General features: G+C 42.6%; 1 protein-coding gene across 1 annotated transcript in view; it reads right to left on the bottom strand.

Moving 5' to 3' along the window:
- gabrg3 (gamma-aminobutyric acid type A receptor subunit gamma3) overlaps positions 1-17,965 on the bottom strand; it is a 57,412-nt gene extending 39,447 nt beyond the window's left edge. Inside the window, exons 1-3 of the mRNA XM_030083117.1 lie at positions 17,913-17,965; positions 17,514-17,659; positions 917-984 (exon numbers count right to left, since the gene is read on the bottom strand). Coding sequence (XP_029938977.1) covers positions 917-984; positions 17,514-17,659; positions 17,913-17,965 — 267 coding nt within the window. The remainder of the gene's footprint in view (positions 1-916; positions 985-17,513; positions 17,660-17,912) is intronic.
- Between the last annotated feature and the right edge of the window lie 1,329 nt (positions 17,966-19,294).

Raw genomic sequence — 19,294 nt, 5'->3', positions numbered from 1 at the left:
ACAAAATGAAGCCATTTTACAGGAGTAAATTTCCATTCTCAGATCTCTCCCATTTCCCCCATCGCTGGAAAGCAAAGCTGGAAACACTTTTACTCAGGAAAATGATGGGCAGATTGTGGAAGTATCACTCCTGTGGCACATCACCAGCTGGATTCAGCCAGTTACAGCATGCTACCAGTAAATGAGTGCATTATTGTCCACTTACAATCACAGTGAAGACAGTAAGTCTGTGCAGAGCTGTTGGAAGAGACCCGACTGCTGCACAGGGTCCATGGAGAGCAGCTTCCCTCACAGTGGTTATTGTTAGTTCAATGCTGAATAATCCAATATATTGTAATTTCAGTGGAATTACACATTTAGAAGTATGTACTGACTTGTAGTAGTTAGAAGCTTTTACTTAAATAATCATAAGTTCACAGTCTTCACACCTGTTACACTTCTTGCAGGTTTTACAGTAGTTTTGCTAATTTTGATGTCTTTTCAAGTTGTGATTCATAACAGTATGATACTACATGACATGACATCTAAAATGAAGCTGCTTGCATCAGGGTTTCCAGTCCATCATGTCAATAGCTAGAATTTTGCTTAATTTTGCTCATAAATTATTGAAATCCCACGATCACAATTTTCCAGAGGCACCAATTATATAGGCCTTTTTATTACAGATGTGTTCTCATCATGCATTCAGTTCTTATCAAATTAGATATGCATCATCTGAGTGCCATAATTACCAGGTCTAAAACATCTAGCACACACTTTTCACTGTTTAACACCCTGCCTGCACTCTGTCTAAAACCCACATAATTAGCTTCCACCTTTGCATCACATTACTTTTACTCACATGAGTCTCACACCGCTCAGGCTCAGTAAAGAGGTTACACAGTGTTGCAGAAATAAGGTAAAAAGATGGTCTTACCATGTTTATCGAAGACACCGGCCCGATACTGTTCACATATATGTCAACATCAATGACAGTTGGTTTTACTGGCAGAGAAAAAAAAAAAGAGAAAAAATAATGAAATTACAGAGACAAAGATTTTCATTCAGATATATATGCCCCTTTTGAGTCCTTCAGGATTGATTGAGTGGCTGCTGAATGAAGGGCTCCTCAGGTAGCTATGGCTGTTAATAGCGATCACACATTACTTTTATGCGCCGAATACTAAGATCAAACGCCAATGTAAATGCATTAGTGAATACAGCAATTATGCACTCATGTATAGATGATCTAGACACTAGTGATGGTAACAGATCCATGCAGAATATCAGGAAGCTTCAAGTAAGTCCAGTCCCCCTCATACAAGCAGGTTTTTATCCTCATAGACGGATCACAAACTGAATTACACCTCAGCAAGCCAGACGAATGCAATTAAGTGATAATCCAACCATCACAGCTTCTATCAATGCTGTGGCTTACCGAGTCTACATCACCCGAAGGTGGTAGATAATAGCACAAATTAAAGAGGCCAGTACCTGATGAGTGGAGACAAAGCTCATCAGCATTGGGAATGTGATGCACAGCAGTAAATGTGAAGGAAATAAAAGAAAAGAAATGGTATTCAACTGGCTCAAGCCTGGATTAATGAGTTTTGTTGATTCTTTTATGTGTTCATTCAAGAGTTAAGAGTATTGCTTCACCCCAGTTTTCTTGTCTTTCCCTCCACATTTATGACAATCTGTTTAATGATTGTTGATTTCTGTCTTGTGCATTTCTCTCTACTTCTTAAACTCAACAGGGACAGTAAAAGCCTGACTACCTGATCCTGGTTCTGTAAAGGTTTATACCCGTCAAATGGGAGTTTCTCCTTTTCACAGTTGCCCAGGCTACCTTATTTGGCGTGATAGAAATAAAATTGCACTGACGGGTTGGAGCTCAACCTGCTGGTGCTGTGAGTTTCCAGGGACTCGGTTATTGCATGGGAACAGGGTGTCCAAATCTGGCCCTTGACAGCTTTTTTTCCTGTCTTCTCTCTGTTTTCTCTATTTCTATTTTTTTTTTTTTTTAAAGCTATTTTCCTGATTTACAGCATCTGAGCGTAATGAGTAATGCCATTAGATTCCAGGATCAGGCTTGGAGATCCCTGTCTTGGCACCTGTAACAGACTTCAGTCGAGTCACTGACACGCCCCCACATCATTTTGCTAACGTCATTTGCCACAACCATCTCAAAGGGAAGCCACAGTGAGCCACCACCCTCTGATACCGCGCCATGCTCATCTCTGAGGTGGTCCAGGAGCACCTGCCAAAATCTGCTCCAATGCCCCTCTCAGACTATGTCCAGCAGTACCCACCATCATCTTTGAGAGGGTCCAGAAGGACCCACTTCTGTTTCTGTGCCCATCTCTGACAGGGTTCAGGAGGACACGGCCCGGTCTACTGATGTGCCCATCTGTTCCTGTGCCCATCTTCGAGGGGTTCCAGGAGGACCCACCGCCAACTGTTTCCGTGCCCACCAAATTTGAGGGGTTCAAGAAATACCTGCCATCATTTGTGCCCATCTCTGGGGGGTCCAGAAAGACCAGCCCATCTGTTCTCGTGCCCATCTTTGAGGGGGTCCAGGAGGACCCGTCTCCATCCGTTTCTGTGCCCATTTCTGAGGGGTGCAAAAAAGTTCCGCCTTCATTCGTGCCCATCTCTGAGGAAGTGCAGGAGGACATGCCTCCGTCTGCTCCCATGCCAATCTGTGGAGGGTCCAGAAAGACCAGCCCATCCATTCTCCTGCCCATCTTTGAGGGGGTCCAGGACCAACCACCTCCATCTGTTTCTGTGCCCATCTCTGAGGGGGTCCAGGAGGACACGCCTCTGTCTTTTCCCGTGCCAATCTCTCGGGGGTCCTGGGAGCCCGGCCCATCTGTTCACTCGCCCATCTCTGAGGGGTTCCAGGTAACCCCACCTCCATCTGTTTCCATGCCCAACTTGGAGAGCGTTATGGAGGATCCACCTCCATCTAGTCCAGTGCCATTCTTTGAGGATGTCCATGAGGACTTGCCTCAAATTGCCATGCCCATCTCTGATTTGGTTCAGGGAGAACTGCCCATCTGCTTCTGCACCCAACTTTGAGGAGATGCAGGAGGACCTGCCCGTCTTTTCCGGTGCCCATCGTTGAAGGAGTTCAGGAGAACCCACCTCCAACTGTTTCCATGCCCATTTTTGAGGGGGTCTCAGAAGACCCACACCCCCATGCCCATGTCTGCGGGGGTCCAGGAGGACCTGTCTTCATATGCTCTAGTGCTCAACCTTTTGGCCACGATTCCTGGTTTGCACCCAGTTGAGCTCTTTGCAATCTAATTAGAGTCGCTCTAGGACCAAATCTGTTGCCCTCCTGCACGACACCCAGAGGGGCTCTTCGACTGACACCATTCATACCGGCCCCTGAAGAGACTCTGAACTATTTCTACTATAGATATTATCTTTTTTCTGTTGGTAAGTCTGGTTAATTTGTAAGAAGTAATATCTTTTATCCATAATCCTCCTAGAAATGCATACAACTTCAGTCACAAGAGAATATCTTCAGTTTAGCCTAATTTAACTCAAACTTAAAAAATATGTTTTCTTTCATTTCAGTTTATAACACGAGAAGGAGCTAGCCTTGACGTGCTGCTGTTGCAAGCCTGTGGCATTGTCATACCAAAGAGCACCTCCATCTACCTTTGTTTGGAACGTCTGTATCAATGACAAATCTGCAATAACGTTTTTTTTCCACATGCCAGTCTGTCTCCATTCCACATGCTGCCAGATGACACTCCAGAAGAAAGTCCTGCTGAGACAGCTTTTATCGCATGTCACCTTGTAAGCAAACTGATGGGTCTACTGTAAATTCTGCATGAAAGTTTTAAAGATCTGAAAGCAATAGGTGACATAATCACTCCAAAACCTTCAGTGGAATCTCTCTCAGGCATGGAAAACAACCTTGACTTTATCGGAGCCCATTTCATGCCTCCAGAAGGGACAGAGCAGCTACAAGTAAGCTCTGTGTGTTTGAGCAGTCGGGTAATAATGTAAGATCCTGTTACAGGATGCTTCTGACCTGCAGAGCAGCTGCCAAGAGGAGAAATTAATTGGAGACAATCAGCTCAGATAGTCAGTCATCAACCCACTGGTGCTGTGCTGCTACCGACTCCTGTCTCCAGACCGAATCCTCTCTTGAAAACCTGAACGATGCCACCGATGGTGCAGCCTAGTAAAGGTGTTTTTGTTCTATCTCACTAGGTCAAAGAACAAGAGCAGACCTTAGACTAGCTAAATTTCATATGGGTCATCATAAAAAGGTGATCACTTTCCAGATGTTCTAAGATCTTGTAAACACAGTACAAGCCAGAGGGACTTATGAGTGAGCACATTTGAATTAATGCTCTCACCTTTGTCTCTTTTCAATGCTCCTCTGAACATGTTTCTGTGATGACCACAGAGATGATGAGCAGGAACATTTACGTCAACAAGCAGCACATAAAATCAAACGATAACACATCCCCAGGATAACCACTGTGGATTTTTACAGCTTTCATTTCTCATCCCGATAGTGAGTCATCAGAAATGACGTACGAGCTTGTTCATGTACCTGCTGAATAAAATGTCAAATGACATGTAATGGCTGGTCTACAATAGAGTGTTGCAAAAAAAAAGAAGAAAAAAAAAAGGCCAAGAGACACTGGTGTGTTGAAGTCCGGCAACTGGGAGAAAGAGAAAGCAGCAGAATATCTGTTGAACCTTTGAGAAAACTGTGATCAACAAGGTGATTTCACCAGATGGATGAGCGTCAACATGAAAAACCACACTTCTAACTATGAAATCTATGCACTCATTAATTTCACAATTGAGTTCTTAGAATGATTGTGACTTTAAAAGCTTTTTGGAGATTATCATACGGAAGTTACTGATCACAGCGGTGGGAAGAAACATCTAGTTGTTTCCTATTGGGCATTCATACAGACAAAGAATGAGCAAACTAAACAGAGAGAAGCCAGGTTAAATCATTCAAATTTTTGCTGTTGGGTGACATTTGGTGACAATGGTGCGGTGAATCACTGAATTTTCTGCAACCCTTCAACTTTGCTTCCATGTAAACAGGGAAAGCGTCTTTTCTGATAAGTGCAGTGCTGTGATTATAAAAACATTACCTTTTGAACATGAAAACATGAAAATACAAACACTTTGCTGTTTACAGACAATTATTGTGTAAATAATGTTGAGAAAACCAGGTGGTGTAAAAAAAGAAAACTAGGCTGTCGACATAGATGGGGGGTATGTAGATTTCTGAATATACTCGAGCTCCAACTTGGTCGTCTGTCCATTCAAATGTTTATAATTATAGTACGTAAAACAAATCATAATGCAGCTTGGTTTGTATTGCAGGACCTTCAGAATATTAAAAAAAAACAACAACCTTGCTTTAGAATTGTTCAACTTTGTGCAAACAACATTATTAATATCTTTCTTTTATATTATTGCCCAGTGCTACTTATCTTGTCACAATATGAAGTTCAACTTGTGTCGCTCTAGTCCAAAAAATGCATCACAAGATGTGGACCATTAAAGACTACAAACAACGGGTGTACCAGTCACTAATTATGTCCCTTTTTAAGATTTGCACCCTTGGCAATGAAGCTGCATTACATTACTTTCTTCATTATACCACACTAATTGTGTTGCAGGGTATAATTCTGCACTCACCTACAGTGCCACTTAGCAGCAGTTAGGCTGTGACTAGTCATTCAGTAAATGGGAACGGCTCATTAACTTTAGGGGAACAGATAACACGCAGTAGAAATTAATTAGTGGTTGTATGTGGGTTATTTATCTGTGCAGCCATCAGTGAAGCACTGTGAATAGTCATACTAAATATACTGTACTGTTCAGGGAGCTATCTGCACAAATACCAACACAATAAAATTCTGATGGTGGGCAATTTTAAACAAAACAACAGGAGAGGGACTGAGAGAGCACTCTCTCAGGGGAGGTCTTAATCCGCTTTGCAATGAGGCAACGAGCACTTGGAGACATTTCTAAAATCGTCCAGTGATATGGGTTGAAGAAAAGAAACCAGACGTTCCTGTGAGATTTATTTGTAATTAGAGAGGACAGAGGATGATGAAAAGGTCCAGGGAGACATGAGCTAATCTTTCTTCTGGTTTACGGTGGAGCCCCCCATCCATCTGATCAATGGATGCATATTCGCAGCCGACTCGTCCCTCAGCTCGACACACTGACAGCGATATTCATAGCCAGTAAGATCACATGACAGAGGCAGAATATTTGCCTTTTCAGGCTGATTGAAACCTAGTAATGTCTTTGTCAGCTCACAAGAGGCCGGAAAGTTTTTGTAAAGAGACTGAGCCTAAAGCCCCATTTACATAATGTTCAAAGTGAAAATGCATTTTGTTTTAACTTAGGTTTCAGAAAAGTTTGTCATTTAAATGATGTCCATGTACGTGGAAACAGCAAACGCTCATGTAGTTAGCAGCCAACAGCACTAGTGGATGCTGTTGGCTGTTGATGTAATGAAGCCACACATGAGCATCCATCTACTGTGCAGAAATATTTACCATGTTCGCAGTAGCAGAGTTTCGATCATTTACACAGAGACAGAGGCGGAGCCCGAGCGGCTTCAGAAAGTTTTTTTTCCCACCTACGTAGAGTCGAAGCTTTGACATACAGTCCCATCTCAGCAGTCGCTCTCAAAAACATCGTGTTTTTCGTGGCTCTGAGCAGCCAAAAGCAACTAAAGATTAGCTTTTCCACTTGAAGCATCGTCGTGTAAACGAGGCCTAAAGCTGCAGCCGTCTCATGGTCTGTGCTCTCACAATGCGCACGTTTCCAAGTTCATGAAAGACTAAATCATCTATTGAGCTGATTAAACTTCCACTGGCGCCACGACTCAAACCGATCAATTCCTTTGGCCTCGGCCGCTATGTGCATTCATCCGAGAGGGTTTAGCTCTTTCTGCCTTTTTTTCCTCTGAATGGCACCTTGGCAGAGGAACGTTAAGAAGATAATCCATCTTTGATTTCCAATGATTGCTCATCACAAATCGCAAAAAAGATATAGGGTCGTGAGCAGGTGTTGCCTACGCTGCACGCTCGTTCTAGCTGGCCAATGAAGATGATCAGCTTTGTTCTGTGAATACCAATGGGGCTGCCAGAGGTGTAGAAGACTTATCTTTTTGTTGTCTGACAATTTGTCTTGATTCATGAACTTTTAAATACTGGTGGAAAAGTTATTCTTAAACACAGAAAGAACTGAAGGTCAGTTGATGGCCATCAAGGGTCTGTTTACACAATATTTTACAGTGAAAACAAAGCTGTCGTCACGTTTTGGGCGTCCATTGAGAGAATAATGGTGGTTGGAGTCACTGAAAACCAAACTTTGCTAAAACGCTCTGGATTAGTTGTCATGTAAACTGGCAAACTACTTATTGGAAACACTCAGCTATAGGCAGAAATGCCAACACTGAATACACACCACGGCTGTAATGAATAATTCTTCTGCACATGTGCATAAACAACAACAATAGTTGGACTGACTCTGGATTGACTGGATGACCATATGTATATAAAGTATACTAAGCTATGAGATGTCTAAGCACTGCAACTAAATTGAAGCGTGATTTTTGCTAAAAAAAAAAAAAAAAAACAAAAAAACAAAAAAGGAAATTCTGTCAGTGAATTAGCACTCTGCTTTCAATGCACTTATTGACACCATATCGATGCACGTCCATTAGCTAACAGTGTTCACTGTATCAGAAACTCTGGGCTATTTTTCTCTGGAAAATGTTCACATGCTCTTGTATTTCAACAATGAAAACTAAATAAAATTAGTTGATACTTAAATCCTTCACTGTCCTCTATTTCCCTATTTTATCCACACTAAAACACACCACTAGATGATACATTATTTTTAAATAATTATTTTAAAGCTGAAGCAGTGCTCGTCTCTTGTCTCGGTTTAAAGTAACTGTCTGCTTCTCTGCTGCACTACAGTTTTCCCGCTACATTAATTTTTCACTTTTTCGAGCAGGAACTCCCTGTGACATAACTACACGTGGGAGAGTCGCCGTCCGTCCGAAGCCGGCGTCCGCACACTCGCCATGCGATGACGGATGGCATGAAGAGTTCAACCTCTCGTCTCGCTGCTCGGGTTCATTACTAGAAGAAATGCCAAGGGCTCTGAAATATTCAAAGAGCAGAGCAGATCATCCCCCCCCTGGCTAACTGTAGCCCGGCCGATCATCTGTCACCCAGTAAGCAGACAACGGAGCCCGTTTAAAAAGGGCTCGTTAATGATCATGCCGGAAAAATGACTGCAGTGCCGCTGTCACAAAAGCCGAGTCGAATCTAGTTGGATAAACACAATGTTTCCATTACTTTCAGTGAGAAAATGACAGAAACCTGCACTAATGTCAGCACTGAGTGATGAATGGATGTGTGCCACTGCATATTGCCAGCATAAAATATTAAAGTCCAAAAAGAAAAATCGAAAGCGGTGTTAAGTTTTTCCTGGGTTCTTGATCAAAATCTGCTTTTTAATAAAAACCAGTGCAACTCATGGCTCTGATTAATTACAGTGAACCAAACATGTTACGCCCTGATCAAATCAATCAATCACTATCAGATGCTCAGCTGACGCTGATGTGAAAACAAAAGTCTCTTTTCTGTCACTCATGTGTGTGAAAAGGTTGTTTTGAAGCAGAGAATTCTTCTGGTATGTCATTTGAAAGCCTCACGTTATTTGAATGGTGTCGGCTTTTAACCAGTTTTTCTCTTGACACGACGCACAAAGAGAAAAACAAAACAAAAAAAAAGCTATAGTAGTTAGTAAATAACTTTAAAAATCCAGAATAATTTTTTTATGCTGTATTGATTTGGGACTTGTGTCCTTCTCATTTCTAGAACAATGAGAATAAAGAACCTTCAAGTTTTTTTGTTTTTTTTTTTTTACTAAAGTTCAGTGGTATCCAACCTCAGATTATAAAAAGTGGACTTGCGCAAATTAACGACAGTCATGACAGATTTTGTAGAATTAAGAACTGGTTTTGGTAAAGTGTGCTGTGAGAGTGACTATGTCAACCAGTGCTTAGCTTTAATGTAGAGTTTTAACAAGTTAAGGGAATGAGGAGGGCGTCTGTAGATTTTCACAAAGGCCATCTGGAGCTTCATTCATTCATCATTGAAGGTTCTCATGACAGAGAACAAGTGTGCAAAGAAATCAGCTTCACCCTAAGCAGTTGGTACAATTTACAACTGTCAGTTTATGAGAAAGACTCCTCTCACCCCTTAACAACCACCTATAATGTCATATTTGTTTATCCTGTTGAACTAAGTAGAACAAATCTTTCAGTTTCCATTTATCTTAAACTCACCGCCACATCAAAATTATGCAAAATAGAATCATTTCAAGAATCACAATCTATGATAAATGTGTTTGGAAGACAATTTAATGCCTGTACCTATCGAAGTATGCCAAGCTATAGAACCAGGAGGATGGTAAACCATCCATAGTGAAGAGTTCATCCACATCATATGAATTCTAGATATCTGGTCTGAGGCAGGTTGAAACTGGTGAACCGGCAGCATTGAACCAGCTGTTCAGACATTTTCAGGTCAGCACAGACCGTCTCACATCCCCACTGGCAGAAGTATCACTTTAAATTCAGACTATGTCACGGAAACGCCCCTTGTTGTTTAACTACAGGTTTAAAAAGTCACATTCAATAATGCCAAGGGGACGAGGTCGAATCACATTAGCACGCCATCTGCTATCAAAGGGCTCACTTCAAAACAAATGCTTTTCTAATTTACTTATCTGTGCTCTGTGGTCAGGGGAATTTAGGGGAAAATCCAAAATGCTAATTGCCCCCATCCGATTTATTATATATTTTTAAAATGACCCATACAAGTTCACTTTTCCCACTTTGACTGTGGAGGGATACACGTTTCAACAGATCAATACCGATGTGCGATGGAGAAAGGTGTTCACAATGCAGAAGTCCCTAAAGCAGCTTGGAGAAACGGTTTGAGTGTTTGTTATGGCTATAATGACAGCAGTGTACAGTGTAGCGCATCCATTTAATGTGAAGAGTTTGTCTCGATTGCTATGTCGCTTCGAGAATCTTCCCTCTTTTCTGCCTAATCGGATTATCTCTGATATGAGAACAATGCAACAAAGTGCCACTGTCAACACAACACACGACAGCTAACTAGCGTTTTACAACTTCAACACAGTGATGGTAATTACTTTTTCCTAGGAAAAGAACTGATTAGACAAGTTTTCCACCTTTACATCTAGTTCAGGCGTCTGCTAGCAAACCACGCTAAAACATGATCGCTCCTCACTTCCCACCACTCCTGTCCATAGAGGACAGCGGGCATGAGGCAGCTCACTGTGGACCCGGATCCATGTTTTCCTGAGCAACAGACCACTGAAGGCCTGGATCAGATATCACACATTATGCCCACCCATCCTGGACAGACGGACCACTGGGCTCTGTACCGTTCTCTCCTCTGCTCACCTTGTTATCAAGCACCGTTCCACTGCAAGGCGACGTGACCTTGGTTTGCGCGCGCCAACACACAGACGGCGGCACATTAACGCTCTCAGCGAACACTGGCCACAACAACGACGACGAAGGTTCAGCGACATGAAACAGCAGCAGCACCGTCAGCGCTGTGAAGATGACTGCTGATGAAGAGCGAGGGAAACGCCGGCCTGTCTGTGGTGTGAACAGCTCCAGACCTCAGCCAGCCGAGGAAACTTCACTCTTGACTCCAGAAAAGCTGAAACGTGAGAGCCGATTGCCTACTCTCCTCCTTACAAATCCGAACACGCACATTTACACACTCATGACATCGCTCTCCAAGCAGGTGAAGACGACCAAGCAGACAATCCGGCCTCTGTCTTCCCATGTCGACTGATTCCTATCGGTAAACCACAGAGAGCCTCCTGCTGTGGTTCTCCAGCTGTACGGCCAAGAACAGGAACAACCTGCTGCTGAAGAAATGAAACAGCCCAGAAGAGAGGAAAACACGTATGTCTTCAGCGGTCCAGGTCCAGACGAGCGAGCCGCCACGCTCCATCCATGACAGTCTGGTGCTGAACAGATCCGTCTGTTTTACAGCAGACCAGAGAAGATTCAGACCTCTGAGACTGCTAAACACCCAAAGCAGCCCCACCAAGCGAGCGCCATACAGGAGCCTTCAGGTGTGTCACTCTGGCAGAGGAGGAGGAGCACCGGGGGAGAATCTCTGGAGTCGGGCGACGTATGGAGAGAGCTGTGAGGGAGCAGCGTTCAGAGGCTTCCACCAGCTTCGCATGACAAGAAGCATACAAGATCCCATATTAAAAATGTCAGCTGGGTGTACTTTAGAATGCACGATGGGTCTTTTTAATGTTCAACTTATTAGTTTATCCTGGCACTGGTCATTTATGTGAAAACTGGAGTGATCCTGGTAATCTATGTCTGTCCTTTGATTCCATTCACAGTTTATCAAATCAACAACAAGAATAATGTGAAGACCAACTTTCGTGGTCTTATTCACAGTTAAAAGTTACAGTTTACCAGTGATAAAATCATGCAGAGATGTGAAAAGTCACAACAATAAAATAACATTAGTATTAGTGATGTTTTTAATTAAAGTGATTCAGCATCTTAGCACACACAGGTTTTGATCGATCAGTAACCCTGCAATCAGAAGACGACACTTAAAGCTCAGGTTGGCGATCTTGGAAAACTAGTGTTAGCATGTAGCATCTCCCAAGGCTCCGCCTAGCTAGCTCCGCCCAGCTCCCACCCCATTGGAGGAGCTCCCGTTGGCAGCGTAGACGCGGAGACGTTCGCGGCGCGTGCAGTGCGCGCGGCGCTTCCGCGTCCAGTGCGTTCCTGGCGTAACCTGTCCTCAGCGCTTCGTTTCTTCGTTTTTCTTTATTTGCACAACGCCAAGTTATGGCGCACTGAACGGTGAGTGAACCCCCAAACATTCGTCTCCGCCGTTCTGCAACGACGCTCCGTCCTTCTACGCACGCACTGAACCAGGGTCAGTGCACGCCATTGACATGTACGCGCAGGGGGCAGGTCGAACGGCGAAGGGATTTGATTGGTTTAAAAAAAGGTGTCCCGTCAAGACTATTGGTCGCAGTTTGTCCCGTTTTACTCCTGCTGTAGATAGCGGATATTTTCCAAACTACTTTAAACACACGCTATGAATTGATTCCCATCGGGTCATGAAGATCATTTTAACCAGTATTTTAAAAAAATGTATCTCATTCAAATCGCCAACCCTAGCTTTAACGGCTGTCTGATATATCTATTGAATTCAAGACCACCTAAACATAGCAAAGAATTTGAAATATAGCTGACGGGAACAATAACAGAAGTATTTAATGGAATTAAGACAAAACTCAAAACATTCAGAGTATCATGATGCAACACACCAATAAATAGTGTCAAAAAGGTGACGTAAAACTGCGTGTTCTGTAAATGAGCGAGAAAGCAGATATTTACAGGAGGACATTCTTAGATCAGTGTTCTCCTCAAACAATGAAATGGTGACTTGACCTTTGTGTACAGAGAAAGGGATAATAGTTTCCAAAACATGGTAATATCAAAGTAAAATGATCATTTTGAAAACATTGTTAGTTTTTTTTCCCCAATCTATTCTTCATATTACTTCATGTTTAGGAGTAACGGTGTGAAACCGATTCCACATATGGTGTAACATAAAGGTAGAGAAGCCACCTTTTGCATTTTGAGAAAGATCAAGTTAGCTCGAGGCAGCAAGTGGACACAAAACCGGAGACAACACAAACAAACAGAGGTAAGAAAGAGTCCTTCCAAGGCCCAGTGAACCAAGCTGCTGCCACTGCTAGTGTTTCCTCCAGAACTGAGTCTTGGTCCTGCTGTACTTTATGAGCCTGTGTTCAATGTTTTACACAACTAAATGATCTGTAATTACATTACTGTGGATCTTAAATCTACACTAACAGCAATTTATAAGTAAAAAGCAAAACATAAAACATAGAACAACAACAAATAAAACTTGCTTGGCTGACTCTGGTTCCATTTACATGAAAACATTTCAAGTTATTTTTTTTTCTGTTGACACAGCAACGTTTTGAAAATGAAATTTGCTTACACAGACATGGCAGAATTATGAATCAAACTTTCTGTACATGTGGATTATGAGGATTAGGGTTCCGTTAATTTTCAGCCTTCCTGCCAATGCAGAGTAAAAAGACATGTTTTCAGTTTCTCTGAGTATCGCTGTCGCGTAAATGGACGCCCAGAACACAATGAAAGTTTTGCTTTTCTCTTGAGAACTTTGCGTAAATGCGAAACCTTTTTGAAACAAAAACACAAAAATGAATTGTTTTTAACTGAAATGCCTTGTAAACAGGGCCTAAGTTATAAGGTTAATGTAACAGGTGTGATGGCTGCAGGACGTTTCCCCCTTCCAAATGAAAATCCTGAGATTTCTTGTTTAAAGAACAACCATTTACAGCAGTGTATTTTAAACTGTATCTTGACTACATCAAAATAATTTAGCTAAGCTGCAAAAACACATCAAGTCCAAAGAGCAAATTTAAAACAGAGTTGTAAAAATCAAAACAAGGAACTGAATGAGAATGAATCACTCGACTGTTAACAGCTGGTAGTAATTATCCGTGGAATCTGCACTTGCTCAGTGGCATTAGATCCACTATTGATGTATAAATATTGACTACAGCAGCTTTAAAGGTACAATCTCATCAAGTCCGCTGATCTCTTTACAAAAACAAGCAAACAGCGAGCTGCTGGTCCGCTTGCCAGAAGACAGAATATAATGAAAATCATGGCTGCAAATATAAACAAGCTTTCATCGGCAAACAAGGAATCCCAATCACCTAACAGGGCCGCGATAACAGGGACTGTGCTGCGTAACGCACAGCAGACTGCTGAAGGCTCAAGAGTCCAACGGATGTTTTCTCTTGATTTGCGTCCTGAAAACTTCCTGCTGTTCAACCTGAAGCTTTTTGAACAGTAATCCAGCCCGGTTTGTGACTGAAAACAAGATAAAAGCTGCTTGATATTAATACCCGACAAGAGAACAGGTCACTAAAGTATTTTGTCTGGAGTCATTTTTAAATCTCATCAGCTGTAAAGAGGCCGAGGCAGCGCAGGCCACTTCCACAGCCTCTCCGAGAGAACTGATCGGGATCATCGGCTCATCAGGACCGGCAAAACAAGCCATTCGGCGCACACACGAGAAAATGAGTCGGAGAGTCACGTAACTCCTCGTACAGCTCTCCTCCACTCAAAGTTTCAACCTTCAAATGTAATTTATATTCATGAGGACACTCTGATGAGTTACATCTTGAACCCCTGTTACAGTAGGTCACTAAGGAAAAGGCAATCAGCTGAAAAAACCCACTGACTGGAAATACGATAGACTAATTAAATCTGGTACGTGTAAAAATGTGCAAAATGTAGGGGACAAAAAAAACCTCATCAATTTCACATTTGACACACAAAAGTGTGATTCTATAAACAGAACGGCTTAAAAAAGCACTTTTATTACATAACGTGAGCTAGAACAACTATAGCAAAGTATGTTTTTCTAATGTACTTTAACATCTATTAGAGTACCTGTTTATTGACTGCATAAGTAAAAGGGAGCAGTCTATGACTGGATCTTAAAAGTTTTCTGACATTTAGAGGTAATACAAAATCAGTGATCTGAGTTAACAGTAGAGAACTGTGAGCCTGAGCAGGTTAACTTCTGTCTATATCTAATAAGCAGAGGCTGGTCCAAATCCAGGTCTCAAGGGTCCTGCTTGCTCAATCTAATGATGGTTTATTCAAGCTTCTAATAAAAGTTAAAAAAGCCCATCAGTGTAGTCAGGTGTTGCAACTGGGAGAAACCTAAATCATGCAGGACGCCGGCTCTCGAGGACCCGGTCTGGAGAAGCCTTAGCCCAGGTGCTACCAGCACTAAGGAGGACGCGGAGTGAAGGCTTTAGCTTTATGAAGCTGTTGTTTAAGTTTAAAGAGGAATAGCGATCCATTCACATTCCAGTTATCTAGAGTTTCTGTCATCGTCTCTGTACAGAGATGATAAATCAGCCCGTCTTCAATCTCCAATCACTTCTGTCCAGTATTCTCTCAATTTTGGTTTATTCCAGAATAAACTGTGCTCCAGAATTTCTACTTCGCGCTCTTGAAATATCAGTACGAACACACCGATGCAATGCCTGCCTTTCCAAGCTGGTGATGTGTGATCTTCCTCCTCCATCCTCGTCATCATCTTCATCTCATTAGCCTGCCTGCTCAGGGAGTCTTTCCAACAGTCCCATTATCCATCCATGACTCCGCTCCGCCCGTCCCCGTGTCTAGACTCTGACGGGTCTCATCTTCTACTACGTTCATCTGGGTCATTATAATCTCATTATAATCTCATAATCGTATTAGTCTCAGGTGATGAGAAATAAGCAAAAACGTATTTACTGCAGTAAGTATGAATCCTACATCAACTGAGATTATTTCCTACTCCTATGAGCCGAAATGCGGCAGTGAGTCAGTACATTTGGTTTACTTACACATTTCCCGTGGTTTTCTTGAGTCTGGCTCAGTATGTTTAGCCTCCACAGCTTTTCATAAGTGCACCACAGGTGAAAACTCAAGAGCCGAATAGAGTCCAATCACAGCTGAAATACAGCGCAGACCGACCCGGTGGGATTCAGGAATCAGTATGATGTGGCAAACATGATGGGAGGTCGCAAATTGTTTTTCCAAGCAAACAGACCTTCCTTCAACGCCGATACACGGCGGAGCTGAACGATTCGAGGGTGGACAGAGTCTGAGGCTCCACTTCACTGGGAAAACTGAATCAGTCAAATCAGAAGTAGAATGCATTTAACCATCACAGAAAATCCGACTTCAGAGGGTGAAAATCAGCTTGAATCCACTGCAGGTGAACCTTTGGGTAGATTTACCATAAACCAATATAGACAACTGAAATTATTGACAGTCTCCTTGAAGACTGAGAACCGTTCGCTGTCACAGACTTATCCTAGATTAAACACACCGAACAGTTATTGAGAGAAGACCAAATGTTCCTCATACGAGCAAGGTCTTTTTATAATGTAACTCATCACCTTCTAGTAAAACTGGAGCGTCTATGTACCTTTACAAAACTCAACATTCTCAGACATTCTCAGGATTTCAAGAGTCTAAATTGCTTCACCAAAATGGGTATTTCATTTTTGGGGGTAACATGAACAATAATGGTGCCTTTACAATCTTTATAAAAACCCGAGCATTGCTGCCACAGTTTCACACAGCGCTGTGACACATGGCTGCTCATCTCTTCATCTTGCTATTATTTCAAACAAGTCGGCAGCACAAACACCATTGAGAGAGATTTCATATTGGCAACTCGGAGCTGGTTTGACTCTGAGGATTGCAAACAGCAGCTTCCCACATGAGGTGGCCGCTTGAAAGAGAAGCAGTGGAGAGAGTCTGCTGGCATTTAAACACCGGAGGAATCCCACATGATGCGTCTGTGACACTGCAGGAGCTCCACACAAAAACACTCTCCGTTAACATTCCTGCCAACGGGGGACTTTCTGATCATTCATAGCCAGAGAGCTCTTTGAGAGCAGCGTGACCAATAACCTGGGATGAGACTAACGCGACCAGGTCAAACAATAACTACATGCTAGAATAAAGCAACGGACAGTTCTTTCCAGCCGGGTATTCCCCGAAAGTGACTGAAAAGGCACCCCAGTCAAAGAGGTGCTGTTTTTTTTTTTTTTTTTTATTGTGTTTCACTGTATTTCCAAATGAGAAAATCTTGAGTGATTTCAACTTAAAATGAAAAAATACCTGCATGTCAGCCAGTGAAGATTTGAAAAGGATACAGCCGAGTGGCCCAAAACTTTCTATAAAAGCGCAGCCTTTATTAGATCTTTAAGTATGAAAAAAAGTATTTTGAGATATTTATCAACCCTATCTTATAGTGTGAAAACATTTTCTTTATTGTTTTTCACCAGTATTTTCACTCTCCTGCTGCTCTCCACAGTCCTGTTCCAGACATAAAATTTTCTGTTCATTCCACTTATTTAATTTCAGCGTCTCTTCTTCAAACCTGATGCTAAGTGATGTGACTGAAGCTTCTTCTGCTGTTAAATTCCTGTTGGCATAATGTGCCCATTTGAACGAAACTCTGTTTGAAATCAATCTCCTGCTTCTGGAAAAGCATGAATGGACACTCTCATCTGTGTGTCACACAGGTTGCTGCTTGCCTTACAATTATGAGAGCAGCCTTTTCAGAAGGTGTGACCCACATAATTGGGTATTAGTGCTGCTTCAAGGGACTCTGCAGATCGCCAGAAACCTCTTATCTGCACATTTATTAAATTAGAATAACTGAGTGAGCAGCTCTTTACATAGACTGGTGGAGATGAGGCGCTACCTTTGGGTGCACTGAGAGATTTGCACTTGCAGTCTGCAAGACAGGTGAAGGTAAAAACAAAGTGAGCCTCACCTCCGATGTCCGGGCGCAGCTTCTTATCATATTCTTTCAGTAAATTATTGAGTATTTCCGTGGCGTCGGTTTGCTGGGACTTGGGAGCCAGCATCTGGTTCACAGTGACATCCTCGTAGTCTTCCTCGTTTTCAAATGTTTTGGAGCTGCAAAAGGTGCAAATGCAAGAAGGTGGTTGGAAGGAGCAGAAGCACGGACAGGATTTAAAAAAATAAATAAATAAATAAATAAATAATACAGCATGGAGACACGACGACTCCTCGCTTGGAGTTATCCCCGTAAACTTGGAGCGAAGTTTGGATAAATTTGGAGTCGCCTGAACGCAACATGCACATTTGTTGTTGTAAAGTTGCACAGCTGTGCAAAAAAATAAATAAATAAAAATATTGCACCACTCACCATGTGCAAAGGACTGACAGAAGTAAGACGCAAGCCAGGAGTTTGGATGTCATGTTTCTCGCAGAAGGACAAGTAAGAGACGTGTGAGAGGAGCTGCGTTTGTCCGCGACGGTCACAGCTGCTGCGCAGCAGAAAAGCGCCTCCTCATAGTTTGTAATCCGGCAGGAACGCGCCTCATTGTTAAAAACAAGGTGTTTGCATGACAGATCCCGTCTGGCTGAAGTGTGTTTCGGAGACGAGGGAGAGGCTTGCCATTTGGAGAGGCGTGCAGCAGCTCCTCGGCGGCACAGACTGCCGGTCCGCTTCTTTTACGCAGGTGCGCACACTGTGAAACCATCCTCCGAAAGACTCCCAATTCATCAAGGAAGTCCTCTGTGGCTCGGTCTGCGTCACTCCTCCTCCTTAAGCATTACTTTGCACTTCTTGTTGTGGATCCTACACCTGCGCGCACATAGTTTTGGACTAGTTTTATTTTTCTTTCACCCCACCAATTAATAACGCGTGGACTGTGCCAAAGGAAGCACCTGTTAGCTGTCATCCCTGCAGGGACAAATAGGAGAACAGGACGGAGAAAACAGAGAATTGTCCCACCAATATATCATCTGTGGGACCCTTGTTTAGCAGTATGAAAACAAATAATAATTGTTGTTATTATTATATTTTTAAAAAATTTAACCATGGAGGGGAAACAGCTGCAAAAACCCAAACAAAACTCTGACAGTGCACAACCTGTGAGAATGACTAAAAACCAGGAGTATTAAAGGTGCATTAAGGAGTTTTACAACCTTAAAAATACTTATTTTCCACCAGAAATATGTTACACATTTTTAATGATGTGTACAATGTGCCCTGACATATTCATTACCAGTACCTCTAACAGCGCGGAATTGTCACTTGAAAGTTGCAGTGCCGGTCCGGCACCAGAGTTTTTTTGGGGAGAATTTGAAAGGAATGATGTAATGCACGCTCATTCTGGTTAAGTTTCGTTTTGTCCGCCATTACTCTGCCAGATGCTTAGTGAGCAACAACTGAGCAGGATCTTCCAGAAAGTAAGAAAAGACTGGCTTCTAGCACTGCCACAGCTCCACATAGACTCCACCAGGTAAAAGAAACTTAAATCTTACTTGAGCGCTACTAAACGAGCGAGGAAGGAGTTCCTCTCTTCCGTGCACGCGAGCCACAAGCACAAGTTTTTCACTAAGCTGCATTACGCCCAAGGCCTGCAGGGGGCGCTGTTTCGCATAAAACGTGCAAACTCCTTAATGCACCTTTAAAGAAAGCCACAAACACAAAAGAGCTCCACAACATGCTGCACGACATTATCATTACATTTCTGCTTAATAATCCAAACAGACCAAGGATTGTCCAGGTCAGGAGTCCTG

The sequence above is a fragment of the Salarias fasciatus genome, chromosome 23 (assembly GCF_902148845.1).
Source record: "Salarias fasciatus chromosome 23, fSalaFa1.1, whole genome shotgun sequence".
NCBI lineage: Eukaryota > Metazoa > Chordata > Actinopteri > Blenniiformes > Blenniidae > Salarias > Salarias fasciatus.
This window is presented reverse-complemented; position numbering and strand designations above follow the sequence as displayed.